The sequence below is a fragment of the Diabrotica virgifera genome, chromosome 1 (genome assembly GCF_917563875.1).
Source record: "Diabrotica virgifera virgifera chromosome 1, PGI_DIABVI_V3a".
In the NCBI taxonomy this organism is placed as follows: Eukaryota; Metazoa; Arthropoda; class Insecta; order Coleoptera; family Chrysomelidae; genus Diabrotica; species Diabrotica virgifera.
Genome location: NC_065443.1, coordinates 216,371,220 through 216,394,547, shown reverse-complemented (window position 1 = coordinate 216,394,547; position 23,328 = coordinate 216,371,220). Strand labels below are relative to the sequence as shown.

The following is a 23,328-nucleotide window of genomic DNA, read 5'->3' as shown; positions in this document are numbered from 1 at the left end:
CAAATTAAATAAACGTTAACCATATACGCCACTTTTGTGGCATACGCTTAGCTAACCAGGATATCCTGACCATAAATCCTAAGAATAAGAGTGTCACACCTCGCGACTTATCAGCAAATGAGATGTTTGGAATTTCAGAATAATCTATATATTGTTTAGTTTAGTTACTTTGCACTTTGTTTAACCTTACGTGATAATACCTAGAACTTACTGTGATGAACAGGGAAAGAATCTACATTTCAATCATGTTGTTTATGTTATACAAAATGAAAATGTATAGTAGTCCAGGTGGTGAGACCGCTCCGGTCTGGAAAAATTTCTGATTCGGTTTCTTTGTGGATTCCTATTCAAAAATGTCCCCTTTAAAAAAATCTAAAAGGTGCCGGGTGGAATTTTTGGGCAGAAATTGTTTAAACAATTTTTTTAAACAAATACAAAAGATCACGTTTTTTACTTCAAAACATATATTTTTAAGTTTTGTGGGTCATTCTAAACAAGAAAGGTATCTTGTAAATTTTCTCAAAAATGGATAGTTTTGGAGTTAAAGGCGATTTAAAATCTGGAAAATGCGAAAATACGCATTTTCGGGGCCTAAAAACTCATATTTAAATTAGTATTTTTGAGGTTGCAGATACTTAAATTGAAGTATAAACATTCAGCTTCAAGATTCTGAAGAGTGATTGCGAGAACGAAAATTGCAAATTATATTGTTGTTTATTGGAGTAATTATTAGAGCAAAATACTTTCGTACTTCTTATGTTGCACACTAAAATTAAGAAAATAGAATTAGCAAAAATAGTAATTAAAGCGATAATCCAAAACAGTCGTATATTCGTGGAATACACCATAGGTAATTTTTTTGTTTTTTTCCCAATTTTGCCAAAATTGGCAAAATTACTAACTCTTTAGTAATTAGTAACTATTTAGTAATTATTTTTTTGCCAGTTTCAACAAATTGGCAAAATTACTTACTAAAATCACTAGCCAATTGTGTCTGAGTTTAGCGAACCGACTATAATTAATTTTCCATGTTTGCAGTAATCAGTAAATATATAAAATAAATGTTTATAAATATATTCAATGATTTGCAAGATCAGTATGAAATTTGTTTACAACGTTATGAACATAATATATGCATCATATTATATAAATATAGCTATTTAGTTTTTTGTTCACATTGTCAAAAACAAATTAATTTCTATATTGGTTCAGATACAAGATTACAAATATCGTGATAAATATTGAAAACTATGAGTCTGAAAAAAAAAGGAGTTAAATATTTGATGGAGTTTATTTTCTGAATATTACTGATAAGAATATTAATTTTCATTCTGAATGGCACCATAGATATGTTTCTAATCATTTGTCCCCTTTAAGTATGTACTATTTTTTTTTTCATAGTTATACCCATGCCCCAAGTTTATACCCATGCTACTCAATTTCATGCAGTTTCTAAAAATAAAAAAGTAGTTTTTTAATTTCTACATAATTCCACCTCAAAACCACCTTTTCTTGATAATGTATTCCCAGAATTGGTAGGATACCTATACATGAACAGGAAATGACAAACCATTATGATAACAGGCCAGTTCTTTGAAAAATAAAATTATTCAGTGTTAATAGACTAAAGAGTTATTTTGAACACAACTCAGAATCTAGTTATCAGAATCTTTTTAGTATTTTAGTGGATTAGTAAACATAACACAAATAGTTATAAGGGGTGCCAACCTTCCCAAAAAGACATCCAATTTTTCTGTATATTTAAAAGTATATTTGATGTATATTTATTTAATGTTTCAAATCTACTATAAAAATTGAATATGTATTGGAAAATATGATAAGTTAATCTTATTTGAAGAAGTTTAATAGCTTTCTGCTTATCTAGAAATCAATCATTGATACAGAAATATATATTAGATCATATTTGCACACCATAATTTTTATAATGATGTATAATATTTATTATGGATAGATTATATGCTTTGAAGAGAGTTTATTATCATTACTTACAGTTTAACTGTATGTAGTTATTTTTAGGCAGATACAATGAGGTTTCAGTGAACAAATGGTGTAATAAAATGAGTATTACTTGTAAAATATGTTATTGTTAGATGTTTTATACACATTTTATGTTTTATGATACAAGAATTTACTGTTCCTTTTAACATTTTTCCTGGTAATTATATCACTTGAACATGTTCATAGTAATTTTTTAAGTTTTCCAACATTTTTCATGTTGACTATTCATTTAGAAGACTAAAGACCATTCAAGCAAACTTAAAAGGAGCCAAGAAAAGAGAAAAAGGAAACTTAAAATTTGTATAGGAAAAAGACAAATTTTTGAAAAACAATTTGAAGTTTTATTTCCGGAGAAATAAAACCTCTAATGAGAGCAAGTTTCTGCTTATGCCTATTTGTGGTTTCTATTACCTGTAAACAAAGCAAATGGTGAATAAAAGAAGACAGGGGGATGTCTAAATCTCACTACCTGTCTATTCATCATGGCCAAATTCCAACAAAAACATGGTCCCAATACTCAGTTCGGAGTAAAACTAACACAAAATAATTCGCTGTAAAACGAAATTAAGAGACATCTTATGTTTCAGTATGTTCAGAGAGCACCATGAATGCCCTTATGTATGTTTCACTCTCATTAGAGATCCTCAAAGGGTGTATTGTATATTATGACTACTTCCAGAGGTAGATACATATGAAGTAGAATATCACTATAAAACTACTTAAAATTTACAGGGGGACCAAAAAAACTTGTTTTTCTGTCTTTCCAGTACAATAATTACATACAGTCGGAAAAATGAAAGAATACCCATGAACGATCACATCAATCACATATTTTGTATTTTCTGTTTTTTTTTCACAAATAACAAACGAGAGATAGATTATTAATAATCTGAATAATATGTGATTGATGTGATCGTTCATGGGTATTCTTTCATTTTTCCGACTGTATACTTGCAAAACAGCACATTGTATTTCACTTTTATATAGGTACCTATCTGCTGATAAAATTACTTTTAGTATAATGTAATTAATTTTTATTTCATTTATATCACATTTTCCTATCACAGCATTGTGTGGTAAGATAAAAACCATGTTGTCTGACTTTCAATAGCTACCTGTAGTACTAACTAATAGAACAGGTGATAAAAAAATAATTACTGAAATCTGAAAATATCATGACAGAAATTCAATCAGAATACCAAAACAGTACAGGAATATTGTAAATTATAGATATAAACTGTATTTTTTCTTCTGTAGACATTTTGATTCTATCTAGATATTTTGTTTTAAAATACCTGTTATGTTTTTATTTATTTTGTTCAGTAATTTTATCTTTCCTTATTACCTGGTAATCTTTTGATGCAGCAATAAGCAAAGAACAGGTTTTATACTATTTTATTAAATTCTAAAATGTCAGTTTTGGGATATTATCTATTTTTTTTGTCCAAAGACTTTGATGCCAAAGTGGCCGTTTTACAAAGTGCTAGTCACACCCAATAAGTGACAAAAATGTTTAATGTTTCTTAGGGAGTGTCAAAGAGAATCAACATTTATATAGGTAGATAGCCAAGCAGCTATTCTGGCCATAAAGAACCTACTCACTCAATTAAAATTGGTGAAGAACTGTAAAGGTCTCAACCTGGACTCAACAAAGACAACAAAGTGTCTAATATGAATGAAGAGAAGGGGTGCATGGACATCAAGGACAAATCCAAACTAAGAAAATAATAATTATAAGAATACAGTAGAACCCCGATTATCTGTGTGCGGATTATCCGGGCTGCGGATTATCCGTGCTATGCTTTTCTATAACTCAAATTGCATTTTTGAGAATTTATCAAAATAGCATCACCGTAAATCACTCGTTCGAAACTCTACACGCCGAGAGGAAGACTCATAATGAAAGATTTATTTTTTCTGTTATCTTTTTATGGTAGGTACATATGTATGTATATACGTACATATATGTATTATATATAAGAAATAAATGTTCGGATTATCCGTGCTTTTCAATTATCCGTGCCACTGTCCGGTCCCAAGGAGCACAGATAATCGGGGTTCTACTGTACTGATAAAAAAATTTTTGACAAAATAAAAAAAGACAATTTGATGAATCTCAATAAACAAGAGAGGAAAATAGTCAGAAAATGGTGACAGGACACTGTTATGAACCATGGTTCAGAAAGGATGGACTTATGAGAATGATAATGAAAAAAGAACAGGGTGTGGTGCAAAGGTCTTATGACCAAGTGTCAAGAGATAAATATTGTTTGTCAATTGTGATTGAAATCACAGTACTGTTGACAGTACCGGCGCTAGGGTATAAGGTGCCCGCCTGCAAAAATAGGGTAGGCGCTCTTCAGTTTTTTTATCAATTAGTTTTCTGTATAACACCAGAAGAAAAAAAACTCATTTTGGTGCCCCCCAAAGAGGGGCGCCTGCCTGCAGTGCATCACTTGCAGGCCCCTATTTATAGCCGGCCCTGATTGTTGATATTCAAACAAATTTTTTAAACTCATTGTGATATTGGCACAGAACTAACTTCTCATATTCTCAAATATTTCAACAGTATTTATAAATTTCTGGTGTTTATTAAACATTTCCATTCACTGAAGGATGTTTTTATAACCCACTTAATAATGTTGTAAACATGTGGGTACCTCTACATAATAAATGGGCAAAAAGCTGATTCAACAAAATAATATTTTAAATATGCAAACCTATAAGTAAATTATATCAGTTGAAATTATTTAAAAAATTATGATAGCCTATAAAGAAGGCTGTTACAGCTTGGCTGCCAAGCAGAAAATTCTATTTTTTTTTTCTGTGGGGCCAAAGTAATTTTTACTAGAAAGGTGTATTCCAAAATAGTTCTGCACAAACTAAATTTTGTTATAAATTAAAAGAAAAAAATTACAGCCAAAATTTAAAATCGGCTAAAATGGTGCTGACTGAGAAAATAACATGACTGCTCTGGTGTAGGCAGACGAAATAACCACCAGAGCAGTCAGCTGTAGGACCACCTCTATCCTTCTGCTAAAGTAATAGTTCAGTAAGGAAATACTGCAGAGGTTGCTACGAGAAGACTACAGGAGAAATATTAGAAAACAAAGTAAAAAAGTTACTACATATTGCACAGACTGCCAGGGACATCCTCATTTTTGTCTGCCTTATTTTAATTTCAAGTATCTAACAATGTATTGACTTTTAAAATCATGTTATTTTTCAATTATTTCAATAAACACTTATTTCTATCTAAAATTATCGATTTTTTACTTACAATGTACAATTTTTTGTGGTATGATATACATGTAATACATAGCATATATGCAAATAAATATAATATTTACTCACATACCTATCCATTCAGGCCAGGCGGTCATGTTGCCTATGCATTTTTAACGAAATCGGCGGTCGTATACCTTTTACAGACATTTTTGTTAAGCCATGCATGGCGGACACTATGACCGCCATGGTGTGAGTTACTAGTACTATGAGCGACCATAATGACCGCTGTGGCAGTCAACCTGTTAAAAATCAATATGTCTAGTAAAATTACTGTGTTTGAGGCCTGCATTTACTTTAGGAAATTAATATAAATTGAGTGCATAAATCATGATCTAGTAAAAAGAAAAAAAGTAAAGTTTTTGTAATCTTCTGGTTAACACTAGACCTTAGTAAAAAGTAGACCAACCAAATAGAAATTCAAAATAACGGGAAACCTTTGGAGTAAATATAGGAAACTGAAACCTTTAGCAAAATGTGAAAACAGAAACAACTGAATGTCAAATGGGTACATGAACAGAGACTATGGATAAAAATTTGAATACTTAGCATGCTCCACTTAGAATCAAAAAGGACAAATTTGTACTATAAATATACAATTTTGGTTATACATTAGGAATATAATATTTTTTTTTAATGTTTCATTATGGTCTAATAGGTCTGGAACCTGTGTACCAAAAAAAAGTTGATTAATAGCAAGCTGAAAATTTGTTAATAGCTTAAGGGTGTCTAGTCGGACAAACTTTGATATATTGGAACACTGGAATAGGGGAAGTTGTAATTGTGGAACAGGTTAAAAATTTGGAACGGTCAGACCACGAAAATGTCACATGTATTTTGTCCGATAGAACTTCCAATTGATTTGTTACCCTTTCATTAAACTCTCATGCAAAAATCAGACTGCTATTTATCACCTGTCATAATTCTTGTCATTTGACAGATTCTATGTGTTCCACTCATTAAAATGCCCAGTTGGTGATACACACCAGTCTAATTTTTGCATGAGAGTTTAATGAAAGGGCAGCAAATCAATTGGAAGTTCTGTCTGACAAAATACATCTGACGTTTTCGTAGTATGACATTCCAAATTTTTAACCTGTTCCACCATTAAAACTTCCCCTGTTCCAGTGTTCCCATATATCAAAGTTTGTCAGACTAGACACTGTTAAGCTATTAACAAATTTTCAGCTTGCTATTAATCAACTTTTTTTTCTTATGCGGGATCCAGACCTATAACTATTATCTTTCTATCTACTAATATGACATTTTCTTTTTGTTTTCTGAATGTATTTTTTCATCTAGATTATGTTATCTGGTTTTTCAGTTAGCTCTCCATACTACATTTTATGGTAGCATAAAGAAATTGATAAAATTATTAGCAAAATATTGTTTGGGTATACCTGCACCAGGTATCTAAAAGACTCATTAATATTCAGTTCACTGGAGTGCTATAAGATAATACCTTAACACCTTGGTTGCATGTAAAGATATTTATAAACTTACCTACACTGAGTGCATTAGGAGGCATATATGGCCCTTATACACCCCATTTGCCACCGTGCGTTACGACATAGTCGACACAGCCAACTGTTAATCTAATACGAGGTTTATTTGTCCCATAATGCAACCAATGTTAAAAAAAATGAAACAAAGTTAAACAAAAGGCAATGATATTTTTACAGGGAGACATTGTTTATGAATGATTACAGTCCCCATAAAATCAATATACCTAAGAATTAAGAACAAAATAGTCTATACAAGTAGAGTTTGAAGAGTCTTCTTTGTTAACAATTTCCAACAACCTTTCTTCAAATGAGGCATTTAAAAGATAACTTACAATGTTCAAAAATTCATTTTCAAAAAAATTGTTTGTAAGATAAGATCTTTGATAAATTCTTCTTCTTAAGGTTTTATCGTCTATAGAAGGGTAGATATCAATATGGCAATTGCTATTTTACTTACAGCAGCTCTAAACACAGTGAAACTTGGATAATTCGAATCTCAGGGGACCGTTAAAAAAATTCGAATTATTCAAAAATTTGAATTATCCAAAAATTCGAATCAAGAAATAAATCTACAAAAACAAGGATTACCTACAAAAACATATTATGCAAATAATGATAAATATCAGTAGTTGATCAGCAAAAAACAGTAGTTGATCATTTTTATCGCTGGAAGAGATGTTTTTGTTCCTATTCTTGCCCGAGTTTTGTCAACCTAAAAAAATGGGCCAACAAAATTCGGACAAAAATACCAATTAAAACATTTGCAAGCTATAAAAAGACCTACTTTATTTTTTTAAAACTTTTAAAATTATGAGGTTACAGTAAGACTTCGGACAGGTTATGGAAGAAGAAAATTTATACTATTGACTTATTTAAAAAAAATGACAAAAAGTAATTTTAAACAGTGTAAAATTATTTTGCAAAAACACGTCGATTTTTTGCTTACTTATAAACAATTAGAATAACTTTATAACCATTACCCGTAGAAAAATTATTTTTTTAGATTTGGAAAGACTGAATTTTTATACACATTTAGAAAGAAAAATAATTGTCCTAGGACAATTAGGGACGAAGTTAGCCCCCCCTTTTTTTAATTCACATGTTTTTACAAAATAATTTTGCAGTATTTAGAATTATTTTTTGTTATTTTTTTTTAATTAAATTAATAGTATAAATCTTCTTCTTTCATAAACTATCCAAAGTATTAGTGTAACTTCACCATTTTCTGACGTTGCAAAAAAAATTAATTTGGGATAAACAAATTAAATAACTTAAACTATTTGACCAATTGCTTTGAAATTTAAAATACCTATAATTTAAGCACCACAAGTCTCAGCAATCCGTGTAATAAGAACGTTCTAAGTTAATTTTTACATAAGTTATGAATATTTATAAAAACTCAAAATTTATGATTTATTTTGCAATTTTCTAAGCAACCAATAAGGATAGACATATTCAGCGAACGCCATATTGAAGTTTTTTATAGGATATATGAGTTTCTCACTCTCAAATCTGTTTAAAATACTTAACTTTTTGGTTATAGACGAAAAAAGCGAAAATTTACGGTTTTTTGATCTTCATTTGTTCATAACTATGTATATCATCAAAATCGGCTGCAGGAAACATATAGGTTATTATTATAGATGTCCCAACTACTCAAAAAATTTGGTTTCGGCCTGGAGGGGGATGTGTCACCAACATGATATTTTTTTTCCTTATTTCTCTGAACTATCGAGCAAAGTTGTAAAACATAGCAGTGCAACAACCTTATCCTTAGAGATCCATTCTTAGGTCTCTACTACATAATAGATCAGGGGTGGCCAAACTCCCAAAGGGTGGTAAATAAACAATTATTTAAAAAGTGAAATAAAATGGTTTACATCGTTGTTTCAAATATACAAATAATTCTACAAGCAACCTTTACTAATTCAGGATACTTCGATTCTTCATCATCCTTCCATCTTTTTCTGGGACGGCCTAATGATCTATCGTCTCTCAAAAAACACCGTCTTTAACACTCTTCTTCCTCTAATCTGCCACATGACCTGCCAATCTTATCTTAGCTTTTATATGTCTGACGATGTTTTCAGTACTATACACAGTCACCAATTCAGCTTTTTGGCGCATTCTACACTCTCCTGCCAAATAATTCATCTCTTTGAGGGCCAAATATCATTGTGAGAAATTGGCTTTCAAATATTTGGCCATACAGTCTTAATTTAGATTGTCTTTTTAGCAGCTTAGATCTTAATAAATGATGATGGGGAGTATAATTCTCTATTCCATGCAGTTATCCTCTTTTTATATGTTGTTGTCATCTGTGATTACCGCCCTAGATATTTAAACTCTTTTACTACTTCGAAGTTGTGGTCATTAATAGTTATGTTCTGCCTAACTCTTGGTCCTGGATTTTTGGTTACTAGCATGTATTTCGTCTTCTCTTCATTTATTCGAAAGTCTAGACTACTTGTTTCTTCTTCGAGTTGTGAAAACACCTCTCTTACGTCTCTTGTAGAATGAGCGACTGCACCTACATCATCAGCAAAGGCCAACAATAGTTTTGATCCTCGATTCGAAAATTCTCCTGTCAGTTCAGATGATATTTTACCTATTACATATTCTAAGGCCAAATTGAATAGCAAAAGTGATAAAGCGTCTCAGTGTCCAAGTCCTGATGTTACACTTAGTCTTTTATTTTATATTTATTGTCAGTAACTTACGACATTTTGCAACACAAAAATTAATAGTAAGTCAGGTACATTTATTGAGAGCCACAAATAATCCTTCAAAGAGCCACATGTGACTCGTGAGCCACAGTTTGGCCACCCCTGTAATAGATGCTTCATTTTCCTAGATATTTGTATTTATCTACCCTTTCTGCCTGGATATTATTAATATGGAGTGTCTTGTTGTCTTTTGGATGTTTTGTAATGACCATGAATTTTTCAATTCCTTTATGTCTTTTGTAGATTAAATTGGATGTCCTTAATTTTGATATGAACCTTATAAATTTGTTAGAATTTCAATGACACTTTAATTCATGATTTGTAAAATAATTATTGGTTATTGACAACAAATAGGGAATTCAAATACCACTGCTAGAGCAGGGCAGCACTGGAGAAAGACATTAAAAGTATTTGTTTTTGTTTTGTCAGTCCTCAGTGTATGACAAAGAATGTTAACCTATAAATCTTAATTTCAACTACTAAAGTATCTTTTAAACCATTTTTTTATACATATATACAGTGGTTTTATCTATTCACCCACTGCTAGCTCTTTATCTAGGAAATTCCTAGTAATGACATGAAAGAATGCAAGATATTTCTACATTACAATTATAGGTATTTAAAGATACATGAAGAATGAAGACATCCACTGCTCTTGGGCTGGGCGATACTGAGTAATTAGAACTCATGAATCTTTTGGTATCTTTAGGGATTTTATGTACTTGCATAGTAAAACAAACATAAAAGATAACTATTAAGTTTTTGTTATTGTTGTCAGATTTGTGGCTTGATAGGAAAGGTTGTTATAAAAATAGTAAAAATGGGAAATAACTCACGTAAATGAGACCAGAATAGTATCGGTCTTTGAGGTTGTGCAGAACGCAAGCTTCGTTCAGACAGGTGAGTTCGGCCATGTCCTCGACCTTGTCGAATTTCGGCGGATTCATCTTTTGGATGTCGTCCTTGGGCACGTTGGTCCTCTTGCCGGTCTCCTGGAGCTCCACTTCGACTTCATCGCCCCGTTCTCCTTTGATGCTGGCCGCGACGAAGCCCTGCGATTCGTGGGGCACCCAAACTAACCTTTTCTGCGTCCATTCCGCCTGGGTGGCCGGGTCATTGTAATGATTCCTGTCCACGCAAAGAAATTTCAGTTCTGGATCAAAACGATCTTTCGTTTCCGCGTCAGCCATGACTAGGGAAACAACAAAAAACCGCACTCACACAGAAAAAACAAGTGTCGATCACAAAGGAAATCACATCTACTGTCGGTCTACGATGTAAGAAAATTCTCGGGTTCGCGCTCGTATGGAAAAATAATGCAATTTACAACGAAATACGGTTTTTCTTTTACTATAAGGACCGGTTTTGTTTCTTTACTTAAGTTGGACACCGATCTCTCACCGTCTGCGAATGACAGTTTCGCTGTGAGTCCTAGTTGAAGTTGGCTGTTGTGTACGAAGTCGAGTCAGCAGTCGCAACGTTGCCAGTTCCACTCTCTTGATTTCTGTTAGTGATTTATTTTGACCACGCCTCAAAATTCGTTAGGTATAATAACAGGGAATCAAAGAATTCAATTACAAAAATATATTCGTTAAGGTTTATAGTGTTCGTTGTTGATCGATGATTAATATTTAAAGTAGATATTTTTAAGTATAGTCGGTTCGCTAAACTCAGACACAACTGGCTAGTGATTTTAGTAAGTAATTTTGCCAATTTGGTAAAATCACTAGCCAGTTGTGTCTTAGCGAACCGACTAAAGTAATAAAATAGTACTTTTTATTCTATATGCTCGTCAGTTGATAAAATCAATAAAAAAGTATGGAGAATAATACAATTCGTGTTTTGTGGACCTTAAGAAGGCATTTGACAGGGTCACATTAAAGGACGCTATCCATGTAAAGAGGTACCTACCTCAGGAGAGGTACCTCTACGAATAATTAAAACGATCGAAAAGATCTACCAGAACAACACAAAAAAGTAAAAGTAGAAGAAGAACTAACTGATCCAATTGAAGCTGGCAATGCGATAAGACAGAGGGATTCCTTGAGTCCTCTATTGTTTAACATGATCATGGATGGAATAATAAGAAAAGTAACAACTAAAAAAGGATACCAAATGGGAGAAAAACAACTTAAAATAATCTGATATGCAGACGATGCAATACTAATCTCTCAAAGTGAAGATGATTTAAAATGTATGCTGCACCAATTTAATATAACCGCCAGAAAATTTAACACGTGATTTTCCCCACAAAAGACAAAATGCATGGTTATAACAGCAGATCCAATAAGATGTAAATTGGAGCTAGAATGATATTTATAGTACCATGGTTATAACAGCAAATCTACTAAAATATGTAAATTAGAGCTAGAGGATAGAACAAGTGATGGAGTTTAAATATTTAAGCATCACACTATCTAGCTCCGGAAAGCTGCAAACAGAAGTGGAAGATCAAATGAAGTGAGCAAACAGAGCCGCAGGTTACCCGAATGAAACAAAATGGAAGTAATAAAAATATCAGAAACGAAATAAACGGCAAAATTTACAATACAGTCAACAGACCAATAATGGCACACGCGTCAGAAACACGACCTGATACATATAGAGAGAACAAAAAGAATGCTGGAAACAGCATAGATAAAACCCTTCGAAAAATCGATGATAAGACACTATGGCACAGAGCTAGAAGTACAGATATACGAAGGAGATGCAGGGTGGATAACATTAATAACTTGGAAAGAAACAGAAGAGTAGAATGGAATGACCACATAAGCCGAATGACAACAAATAGAGTATTAAAGACAGCGACAGCAGAGACGGGTTCCCAATAGAAAGTCCATGAAAACCATGAAATGACAACTTACTGGACTACTAGATTGAAAAACAGACAGAGTTATGTCTACACACAAGGAGGAAGAAGATAAAACTGTAACTGAAAACAACGAAAACGTAAAACTGATTACTGAAACTGAAATGCATTAATATATGAAGATAATAAAGATTAGAGAAAGAGAACAAGAAAAGACGGATAGCTACAACGAAAGTAACAAAATAATAAATATACGAAGACCTATTTTTCTTCAAGTCATAGTGAAAACAAAAATAGTTATATAAATTATCTAACACTGAGCAAATTAATAAAAACTAAATTAGGTACTTCTGTCAAGTATTTTTGTTTTGGCCCTGAAAAGATCCTAGCTGTATGAGTCTGTTTGCATTTGAACATGAATTTCTCAGAGATTTACCTCTGTTGTGCCTCTGTAATTTGGTACACAGTGAAAGCACAGTTATGTTAATCGGTGGTGAAAGTTAGAAAAACATCATACCTAAGCCATATACTGAGAAATAATAAGTACCTACCCTACCAATATGCTCAACTAGCTCAACTAATACTGAAAGGAAAGATCGAGGGAAAGAGAGGACTTGGAAGGAAAATACTATCATGGTTAAGGAACATCCGCCAATAGACAGGGCTAAATTTTGAACTTCTGAAGACAGAAGAGTTTGCAATTTGTAGTAGCGAACCTCCACTGAGGAGAAGGTAGTTTAAGAAGAAGTTTGGTACCGAATAATACTAAATATACACACTCTTATTTTAACTTCATTTATTCAATATTGTGTATAAGTCTCCCTTAATTTATTCAGTTTTTCTCGGTTTCTCGCTACAGGTATTCATCTACCTCAGGCTTGCGAATTTTTGAGGTTGTCTACTCATCGCATCAATAGCTTTTCTTGCCCGCTTCTGTTTTCACAAGATTAGATTGTTTCACTTTTTATGTTTATATCTGATATTATGTCCTGTAAAGTTCCTTTAGGCCAGGGTAATAAGACAAAAATATACCCTGTTTGTGACACTTCAACAGCCAGGGTACTGAAGCGTTTTTTCGACAAGTAATACCTATAACTACAAATTGTAACTATTTCGTGCGTAGGATCTGGCGGCCATTTTTATTTATAAACAATTTAGTGTCAAAAACGGCCTTTTTTCTGTTATCTTTTCAAATTAATGGAAAACAGTAAGACTTATGGTTTTCTTAGTAAAGACATCTTCGAGAGAATGGAAAAAGCTTTAAAATGCCGTATTACAAAGTTTAATAGACTCATTTATTGTTAATATAGGTAATTGCGAAAATAGGTGGAAATTTAAAAAAAAAATAATTTCGCAATAACTAATGTAAAAATAAGTGTACCTACAGCTTTGAAATTTTTGTCAAATGAGGGTTATTTGGTGCTTAATATGTGACAAAAATATCAAAGCGATTCATTCAATTGTTTAAATTTTATTCAAATTGTTTTTCCCAGAGAACTTTTTTTTTGCAATAATATAAGTCAGAAAAAATAATGTTAGAAGCGTTCTACAGGCGTCAAATGAAAGAGCATGAACTAAACTTTCAAACTGGTTTTAAAAAAGTGAATAAAAAATGCATTTATTAGTAAAAAAAGAATGTGTGTGTACTTTGTACGCACGTAAGAAGTTATACTTCTATTATATGATTTAAACAAAATTAATATACTTTTTATTTATATTTTATTTAAATATTAAACTGATTTATACTTACTACTTCTCAAACATTTTTATTAAAACAGTGCCAAAAATTAAAATAATAAAAGAATAAAACACACACGAACACATTAAAAATGCCACAAATGATTTCTGAACATTAATTGTCGGAAAATTTTTTAACTAAATACGTATTTTCTGAAAATAAAATTATATAATAAATATACTTACAATCATAAAATGTATAAAAAAATATAATAATAAAAGTTTCTATTGGGATTCGAACCAGCTTATCAGCGCGGTTGATATTGGGGTTGTATTGGGGTTCATTCACCTTAAACGCTTCGCCACGGAGACAATGTTTTATTACGTGCGAAGATCGACTAACTAAACGGATTAAACTTTTGACATTTTTGAATTAAATCAAATTATTTTGATTTTGAATTGAAATGATTTAGAATTAAAAAAATACAACAAAACATAGAGTCAGAAAACAATATATTAGGTGAATATTGATAGAAATTTTGATGGTAATCAAATTATGTAAATAAAAGTATTACATACTAGGTATGTATTTTGGTAGGTTCAAATAGGTAGGTACCTACGATACATTTACAATTATTACGTACCTGTTGCTTTAAAAACTATTTAAAAGTCACTACAATTATAAACTTTTTTATTTCTGTCCTCACAACAATAAAACTAATATATTATACATTTATTTACCTTCATATTGAACAATTATTTATTATTGACAGATCATTTCAACACCTAATCAAAGCCCGTATAACGACTAATACCATACTGTCGGTGTGCGCATGCGCGCAGATTAATATAAATTCACCCTCAATCTCGCAGATTAATATAAATTCACCCTCAATCTCAATCGCGCCTAAAGAAGTATAACTTCAAAAAGATTAGAAAACACCAGGATTCGAACCGGGGTCCTCTTGATCTCCAGTGCAACGCTCTACCACTGAGCTATACCCTTTTGATTATCCGGGCTACAAGATTTCTCAGACATAGTGACAAACAGACGAAGTGAATTATAAAATACTTTAAATATTACTTTTATCTTATTCCCGAGGTAGACAAGTCCAAATACACAAAAATTATAATAATAGTTATTTATGACATAAATGTTAAAAGTACAATTTTAAGGCACGTATGTGAAAGTTTCGTGTGAAAGATTCGCTTCGCTCATTCTGCAATTCACATGAGTGCCTTAAAATGTACTTCTTAACACGTACCTATATCATACAATATTTTTTCTTTTCTACAAACATCTTATACATCAACAATTATAATTTATTCATTCTCAATTACAGGACAATACCTACAAAAACTTTTACTTAAACTTGACTGACATTCCATTTATATATATTTCTTAACATTACATCAAAACTGCCTATACTGTCAATACGTAAATCAGAATAACATCTACTTTTATTTTTGTATATTCTAACAAATTTTAATAGTTTTTTTTCTAAAAACGTGTTAAAAATGCAATACAGTTTAAATTCAATTTTAAAATACCTTTTAAACCACCTTTTTCAAATTGCGCAAGTTGTATTAATCTATTAATGTTAATAACTGAAATATAAATATTTTGACTTTTCACAATTTGACAATTCACTTTTAACTGCAATGCCTTAAAATTTTTAAAGTAGCATTTTTAACGCTCCTATGGAGTGCTTTTAATTGCATTTTTAACACGTTTGTAAAAAAATATATTTAAAAACACTAATATATTGTTTCCACACCTTTTCTGAGCTGATAAATACATAAATTAAAACATTTAGAACGAACTCCATACTGCCTGTGTGCGCATGCGCGCAGATTAATAAAATTTCACCTTCAATGAAATCGCACCTAAAGAAGTATAACTTCAAAAATAATTATGCAAAAGTATCTTCAATTTTTCCTTTTAAATTTTTGAATACCTTTTTTCAAAAAAATCTATTTTTTTACCGTTTTTTTGGTGCGCAACTACCAAGTAATGTTATGTATATGACAATTGATGAAAAATTGTAATAAATATATATAATTTATTATTATAAAAAAATAAAACGTTTATAAGGAAAAATTGAACATACTTTTTCATAATTATTTATTACTAATAAATACATTTTTTATTCACTTTTTTAAACCAATTTGAAAGTTTAGTTCATGCTCTTTTATTTGACGTCTGTAGAATGGTTCTAACATTATTTTTTTCTGACTTATGTTATTGCAAAAAAGCTCTCTGGGATAAACAATTTGAATAAAATGTAAACAATTGACTGAATCGCTTTGAAATTGTTGTCACATATGCACCAAAGAATCCTCATTTGACAAAAATTTCAAAGCTGTAGGTACACTTATTTTTACAATAGTTATTGCAAAATTAATTTTTTTGAAATTTCGACCTTTTTTTGCAATTATATTAACAATAAATGAGTGTATTAAACTTTGTAATACGCCATTTTAAAGCTTTTTCCATTCTCTCGAAGATGTTTGTACTGAGAAAACCATAAAGGCCGCGTCCCACCATCAAATAATTTGATCAAACTGGTTTGAGAAAACTGAAAGTGACAGAAAGTGACAGTTAGTGACGTCACATCCTGAGTGTTCATTGTGGATAATAATGAAAAATTTTAATTTTAAATAAAGTACAAACAAGTTAGACAACTCAATACAAAAAATTTGATCAAACTAGACTGATAGTGAGAGCACAGATTTTTAGAATTTCAAAAAAACTGCAATTGTGACGTCACTTTGACGTACTTCCTCAAGTACGTCAAGTTTGCTCAAACTGTTTGATCAAATTATTTGATGGTGAGACGCGGCCTTAAGTCTTACTGTTTTCCATTAATTTGAAAAAAAAGGAAAAAGAGCATTTTTTGCCACTAAATTGTTTATAAATAAAAATGGCCGCCAGATCCTACGCAGGAAATAGTTACAATTTGTTCTTATAGGTATTATCTGTCGAAAAAACGCTTCAGTACCCTGGCTGTTGAAGTGTCATGGAAAAAACCTTATTACCCTGGACTACCTCTCTTCCATCATCTCTTACTTTAGTTACCAATAGAATAACGCAATCAAAAAGAATTTACTACGGACTAATACGTCCAGAGGCGTAGCTACCGCGTATCAGACGTATTAATTATACGGGGCCCCCGACATTCAGGAGCCCCAGCGTGGCATGTCGAAACAAAATTCCATTCAAAGAATTGAACAAAATATTCTACAATTATTTCACTATTACAACGCTTTGAACAGTGTATAGTGTATATTGTTTGAAATGGATACTTTATAACCTATATAAACTATATTTATGTACAGGTACCTATCTATTTTCTGCCTCTCGCCTGTCTATAACTACAGAGCTTTTTTGTTTTCAAGCTACTTTTTATTGTCTATTCACCGTTGGTTGTATGTGAGACATTGTATAATGTATAATGCCAAATTGCAATATTTGTAATCGTTTTACCTTTGAATATTTGAAACATTGAAACATTGTGTATTGTTTGCGTATATTTTCGTGTAATCTGTTCTTTATCTATAAATTGTATTTAGGATATCTAAGTATTTGCCGGTCGCTCGCCGTTAAAGTACAGAGCTTCTTTATTTACGTTCATTTTCTATGTCCATTTACCCTTGGCTTGAAAAAACTGAATCTGTTTTAAAACAACGAGTCTCACCAATTCAAATATATTTTTCGAGTTTGGTTTATTAGAGTTTATTAGGTTTATTATTATTATCTATATTTGGGTTTTATACGCAGAACTTATTAGTTTCTAAGGTTGTATTATGCAATTTGCAATTTATTTAAATTTTGCAATATACAGGTTGTTTTATTAATAATTGGAAATAATTTAACTGTAGATTCCTGGGCTCAAAGTATTAAGATTTAACCCAAAAACAAAAAACGAAAAATGGTACGATTATTCCAGAGATGAATCGATTTCATCAATTGCGAATTTCTAGTACCGATCATCATATGCGTCCGTTTTGGGTAGGTCAACGGATATTTTATCGCATTATTCTTTGTGTTTAAGTTTGAAGCATTTTTGACACTAGATTATTAAATTATGAGGTATTCTAGTACTAAAAGTTACTCTTGCTTTAGGTCGGTAAAATACACCGTTTTTTTTTATTTTCAAATTTTGTTCAAATTCAAAAAACGAAACATTTTCAAATCGATTTTTCTAGAAGACGGTGTATCCTACCGACTTAAAGTAAGAGTAACTTTTAGTACTAGAATACCTCACGATTTAATAAGCTAGTGTCAAAAATGCTTAAAAGTCAAAGACAAAAAAGTTATGCGATAAAATAACCGTTACCCTACCCAAAGAGGACGCATATGACCGGTACTAGAAATTCACAATTTATGAAATCGATTTATCTCTGGAAGAGAAATAGACGTACTAGTTTTCGTTTTTCTAAATAGAAGTGTTCTAGAGGTATTTATTTATATACATATATAGAAGTATTAAAAAAAAACTGATTAAAAGTCACCATCTTCAAAGACCTCCAGCTCCCTTAGGAAGCATTTTCGGAGTAGATGATTTGGGTTAATCCTTAATATTTTGAGCCCAGGAATCTAGAGTTAAAATACCTATTTCCAGTTATTAATGAAACACCCTGTATTGTTTTGTTTTATTTTATTATCTTTTATTTTGTAATAGTATTGACGATTTTTGTATTTCAGTAAACTGTATTTGTTATTGTTTTTTTTTAACCTTAACCTGTAAGCTTTGTCCATAAAATTGTAAAACTTTCAGTGACAATAAAACATATTTCTGTTCTATTCTATATAAGCGTTTTTGCTTCTTTTGTTGACAATTTTTTAGCACTATGCTATATCAGTGGTCGAAAAGGGCCCCGCGACAAACTTTGATATGGGGCCTATGTGGAGCTAGCTACGCCACTGAATACGGCTTGTAAATACTTTAACTTTAGAAGACACTGCCTAACAAGGAAGACAAAGATCATGTTATATAGAACCTTAATAATTCCAGTTCTAATGTATCTACGGTTGTGAGACATGGGTGTTTTCCAAAACATATGAAAATAAGGTACTAATATTCTAGAGGAAAGTCCGGAGGAAAACACTAGATCCAATAAATGAAAATGGAACCTGGCGTCATCGATATAAGTTTGAAATATACAATAAGTATAAAAAATTAGCCGAATCCAGAGATGCAGACACTGCAATAAAAATTAGACGCCTGCGGTGGGCAGAACATCTAGCCACAGCAAACGAGAACTACCCTGCACGACATATTTTGTTAGCGAAGCCCAAAGGAACTAGAAAAAGAGGTAGGTCGAGGTTGAGATTAAAGTATGGTGTAGATAAGGATGCTAGAAATATTGATGTTGTCAACTGATATCAAGCTGCACAAAAGAGGACCGAATGGAGTAATCAGCTTAGGAAAGTCGAGGCTCAACCGCTCAACCAATGATGATGCTGATGATTGAACTTCTTCTTTTTCTAATGCCGACTCCACTAATGAAGGTTGGCTAGAACCATTGCAAATTCGTCTCTATCTTCTGCTCTTCTTGTTCCTTTTCATGTTCTTGTTCATGTTCTTTTAACGTATGTGTTTTAACCCGGTCCAGTCGCGAATGTTTTTTAGCCAGGATATTTTTCTTTTACCAGGATCTCTTTTCCCTTCGATTTTAGCTTCATAATCAGCTGAAACAATTCTTACTTATCATTTCTAGGTGTGTGTCCCAAAATAGGCTGTCTTTAATGGTGGCAAAAAGTTATCAGTCTCTTCCCATTCTGTGCAACACAATTTCGTTCGTAATATGATGGTTCCATGGTATTTTCAAATTCTTCTACAAAGCTACATCTCAAAGGCTTCCAGCTTTCTCGTTAAGTCAACATTAACAAGAGCTTCGACAAAAGAAAGAAGAATAGAGTGGATATAACATTTTACCATCCGATATCGGATTTGCAGACGGAGTCTCTGGTTACTCAGAAATTTCCTCATCTTCAAAAAGGCTGCTTTTGATTGCTGTATTCTTGATCGAATTTCTGATTTCGGATTTATATCTTCAGTAATCCAGATTCCTAAGTATCTTATTATTTTGTCCACTTGTTCAATATCTTCATTTTTTACCTGGATCCTTTACCCCTCTTACTGATAACCATGGTTTTTGTTTTCTTTATGTTTATTATAAATACTGGGGAACAGTTTAATCAAAATAGGAGTTTAATCTAATAAGATGAAAATCAGAGGGGGGAATAATAGAATAAGTCATGGAGTTTGAATATCTAGGCATCACACTATCTAGCTACGGAAAACTCGAAACAGAAGTGGAAGATCAAGTGAATAAAGCAAATAGAGCCAAAGGTTGCCTGAATGAAACGATATGGAGAAATAAGAATATCGGAAAAGACGTGAAAGGCAGAATTTACAAAACAGTCATCATATAAATAATGACATACACGGCAGAAACACGACGATACAGGAAGGACAAAAATAATGTTAGAAACAGCAAAGATGAAAACCCTTCGACAAATCGATGATAAGACACTACGGGATAGAGCTAGAAGTGCAGATATTCGACGGAGATGCAAGGTGCACAACATTAATAACTGCGTGACTGCGTAAAAAAATAGAAGAGTGGAATGGAACGACCACATAAGCCGAATTACAAGAAATAGAGTAGTAAGGACGGCGAGAGACGGTTCCCTAATAGGAAGACGATCAGTGGAAAGACCACGAAAACGATGGAATGGAATGAAAAACAAACAAAAGAAGAAGAAGAAGAAGAAGAAGAAGAAAAAGATATCTATACATTTTACGGCCCTTTTATATTTTGTTGTTTGACATTATTGTAGCAAAAAGGGTACGTAGGTACTAAAATATCTTTCAGTCTCTCCTAGCAATTCATTTCATGTTTTAAAGTGTGTAAACCCGGAAAATGCTTTATTCAACTTTATATGAACATATAAATAATGGTAAATTATATATACATAAATATAATTATCCAAAAACTGACATTCCTAAAGAAATTTAGTTTAATTGTACAAAATAGAATAGATAATTAAATGTCCATGAATCACAAATGTTTTTTTCAACGTGACAACAGCGCATCAACAACTTTTCCTTCCATACCGGCCGAGTCAGTTCGTATTCAACAAACGGCGCCAAATGGCATTCAAATCGATTTTTATCTGCGGATTGAAAAGTGGATTCGCGACAAAAACCACCTGTTGTTAATCCGCTATGTAAAACTGTTAATTTTCGCCCTTAAACCGGGGTTGAAATTCAAAAATTCTAACCCAACGAGCTGGGTGTCGTCGTCTCAGAGTAAACATATTAATTTAACGGAAAGCGAATGGACGCGACGACAATATTTGAAGAAGATGACATCACCGCGGTTACGAAAGTGGTTATAAAAAACAGAATCTTTAAGCGAGATTATTATTTTTACACTTCTGTTATCTATTTATCGAAAAAGAACCGGATAAACCGATATTATGTCGCTGTCTTTTCGCCAGGAAGTTAAATAAACCAAATAAACTGACTTTTAGAATGAAATAAATTTTTCAATATTTTTATGAATGATGTCTCCAGACATTATTGGACAAAATATATAAATAAGTAGTCAATAATCAATTATCAATACCATGAATACTACAATCGCTATTAATTATTAATCACTATTAATATAAATATTATTGCTATTAATAAACTATACTAATAAAAGTAGAAGAATTTACATAATATAACGAAATAGCGACAAAAACCACTCGTAAACATTTTAAAGATATGTACGTAAATATGGACCGACTGACTGAAAAATATTAATATTTTCAAAATTAAAGGGGCTCCTTCTTTGTTCTTTATTTTTGGGCAGAAATTGTATAAACAATTTTTTTAAACAAATTCAAAATAAACAAAAAAAAAATATGTTTCGATTATTCTCAAAAGTTGATAGTTTTCGAGTTATAGGCGATTTAAAATCTGAAAAATGCGAAGATGCGCAATTTCGAACCCGTGTTGAGCTGCCCACTTGCAAAAATCAAAAAACAAATAGCCCTCATTTATGAGCTTTCATATTCCGCAGACTAAAAATTTTGAGCTCGTTCCACTGAGCAGGAATTTAATACTTTAGTTGGGATAAAATAACTGAGTCAGCCCCCCCCCCCCCCCCCACACTACTTAAAAATAGGAATATTGAATCGGTTTTTGCGGCAGAATTACGAGCTATTTATGAGCTCTTTAAATTATATAGTTTCGATTTTTGAGCTCATCCCCTTCACCCCCAAACAACCCTTTAATTGATTTAACTTAAGAGAAAAATGCTGTGAAAACTTAAAATATATCGTATTGCGGTTATAGTTCCTATAGCTTATATACTCTAAGAATAAACTATTAAATCACGTGCATTTCGATTATTTAGCTACAACCCCTTCGCAAGAAAACCACCCTATCTTCCCGGCTTAAGAGAAAGTTGTACTTAAAATGCATTAAATTAATATTTTGGCGACTACATATCATTTAATAATTTATAAGCTTCCAAATTACGCGCATTTAGATCAGTAAATTGCAATTTATTTTGTATAGTGCAGTCACTGAAGGTAAAAATCAACGATTACCTCCAATTTCGGTGAACCTTCATCGATTTTCACGAAAATTGGTCAGTGGTTAGAGGATACGTCAAGAAACAAAGGTGACATTGTACCACCTTGCGCCTTTACTCTGAGGGTGGATACCGCCCCTTCTCGGGGGTGAAAATTATTTTATAAAAAATAACTTCACAAATCAATAAAAGAACAAATTAAAAGCAAAATTTATTATATAATGTTATTAAAATAAGTCAATACTTTTTAAGTTATTAAAGATCAAAGATTCTAATTATTCGTGAAAAAAATGCATGTTTTGAAGCGGTTTTTCGTAAATCACTGAAAAGCTGTAAGTTTTTACAAAAAAGTTAATAGTAGTTTAATTCGTATAGCTTACATTCTAAGAATAAACTCTTAAATCACGCGCCTTTTGATTATTGAGCTACAACCCCTTCGCAAGAAAACCATCCCATATTCCCGGCTTAAGAGAGGGAGTTGTACTTAAAATAATTTAAATTAATTATTTGGCGACTAGATATCGTTATGAGCTCGCAAAATATACGCATCTCAATTATTGAATTGCCATTTTCTTTCTATAGTGCAGTCACTGAAGGTAAAAATCAACTATGACCTTCGATTTCGGTAAATCTCCATTCATTTTCACGAATTGACAATAATAACTTGCGGTTTTAGCCTGGGATACATGTCACCCCTTCTCGGGGGTGA

General features: G+C 31.9%; 1 protein-coding gene across 6 annotated transcripts in view; it reads right to left on the bottom strand.

The window, feature by feature from the left end:
* Nucleotides 1-10,976, bottom strand: part of LOC114332917 (myosin heavy chain, non-muscle) — a 257,019-nt gene extending 246,043 nt beyond the window's left edge. For all 6 annotated transcript variants that reach the window (XR_007697311.1, XM_028282706.2, XM_028282707.2 and 3 more), the window contains exon 1: nt 10,372-10,976. Coding sequence is in view for 5 of the 6 variants with exons in the window: in XM_028282706.2 (XP_028138507.2) it covers nt 10,372-10,725 (354 nt within the window). In the remaining variant the exon portion in view is untranslated. The remainder of the gene's footprint in view (nt 1-10,371) is intronic.
* Nucleotides 10,977-23,328: the final 12,352 nt, after the last annotated feature.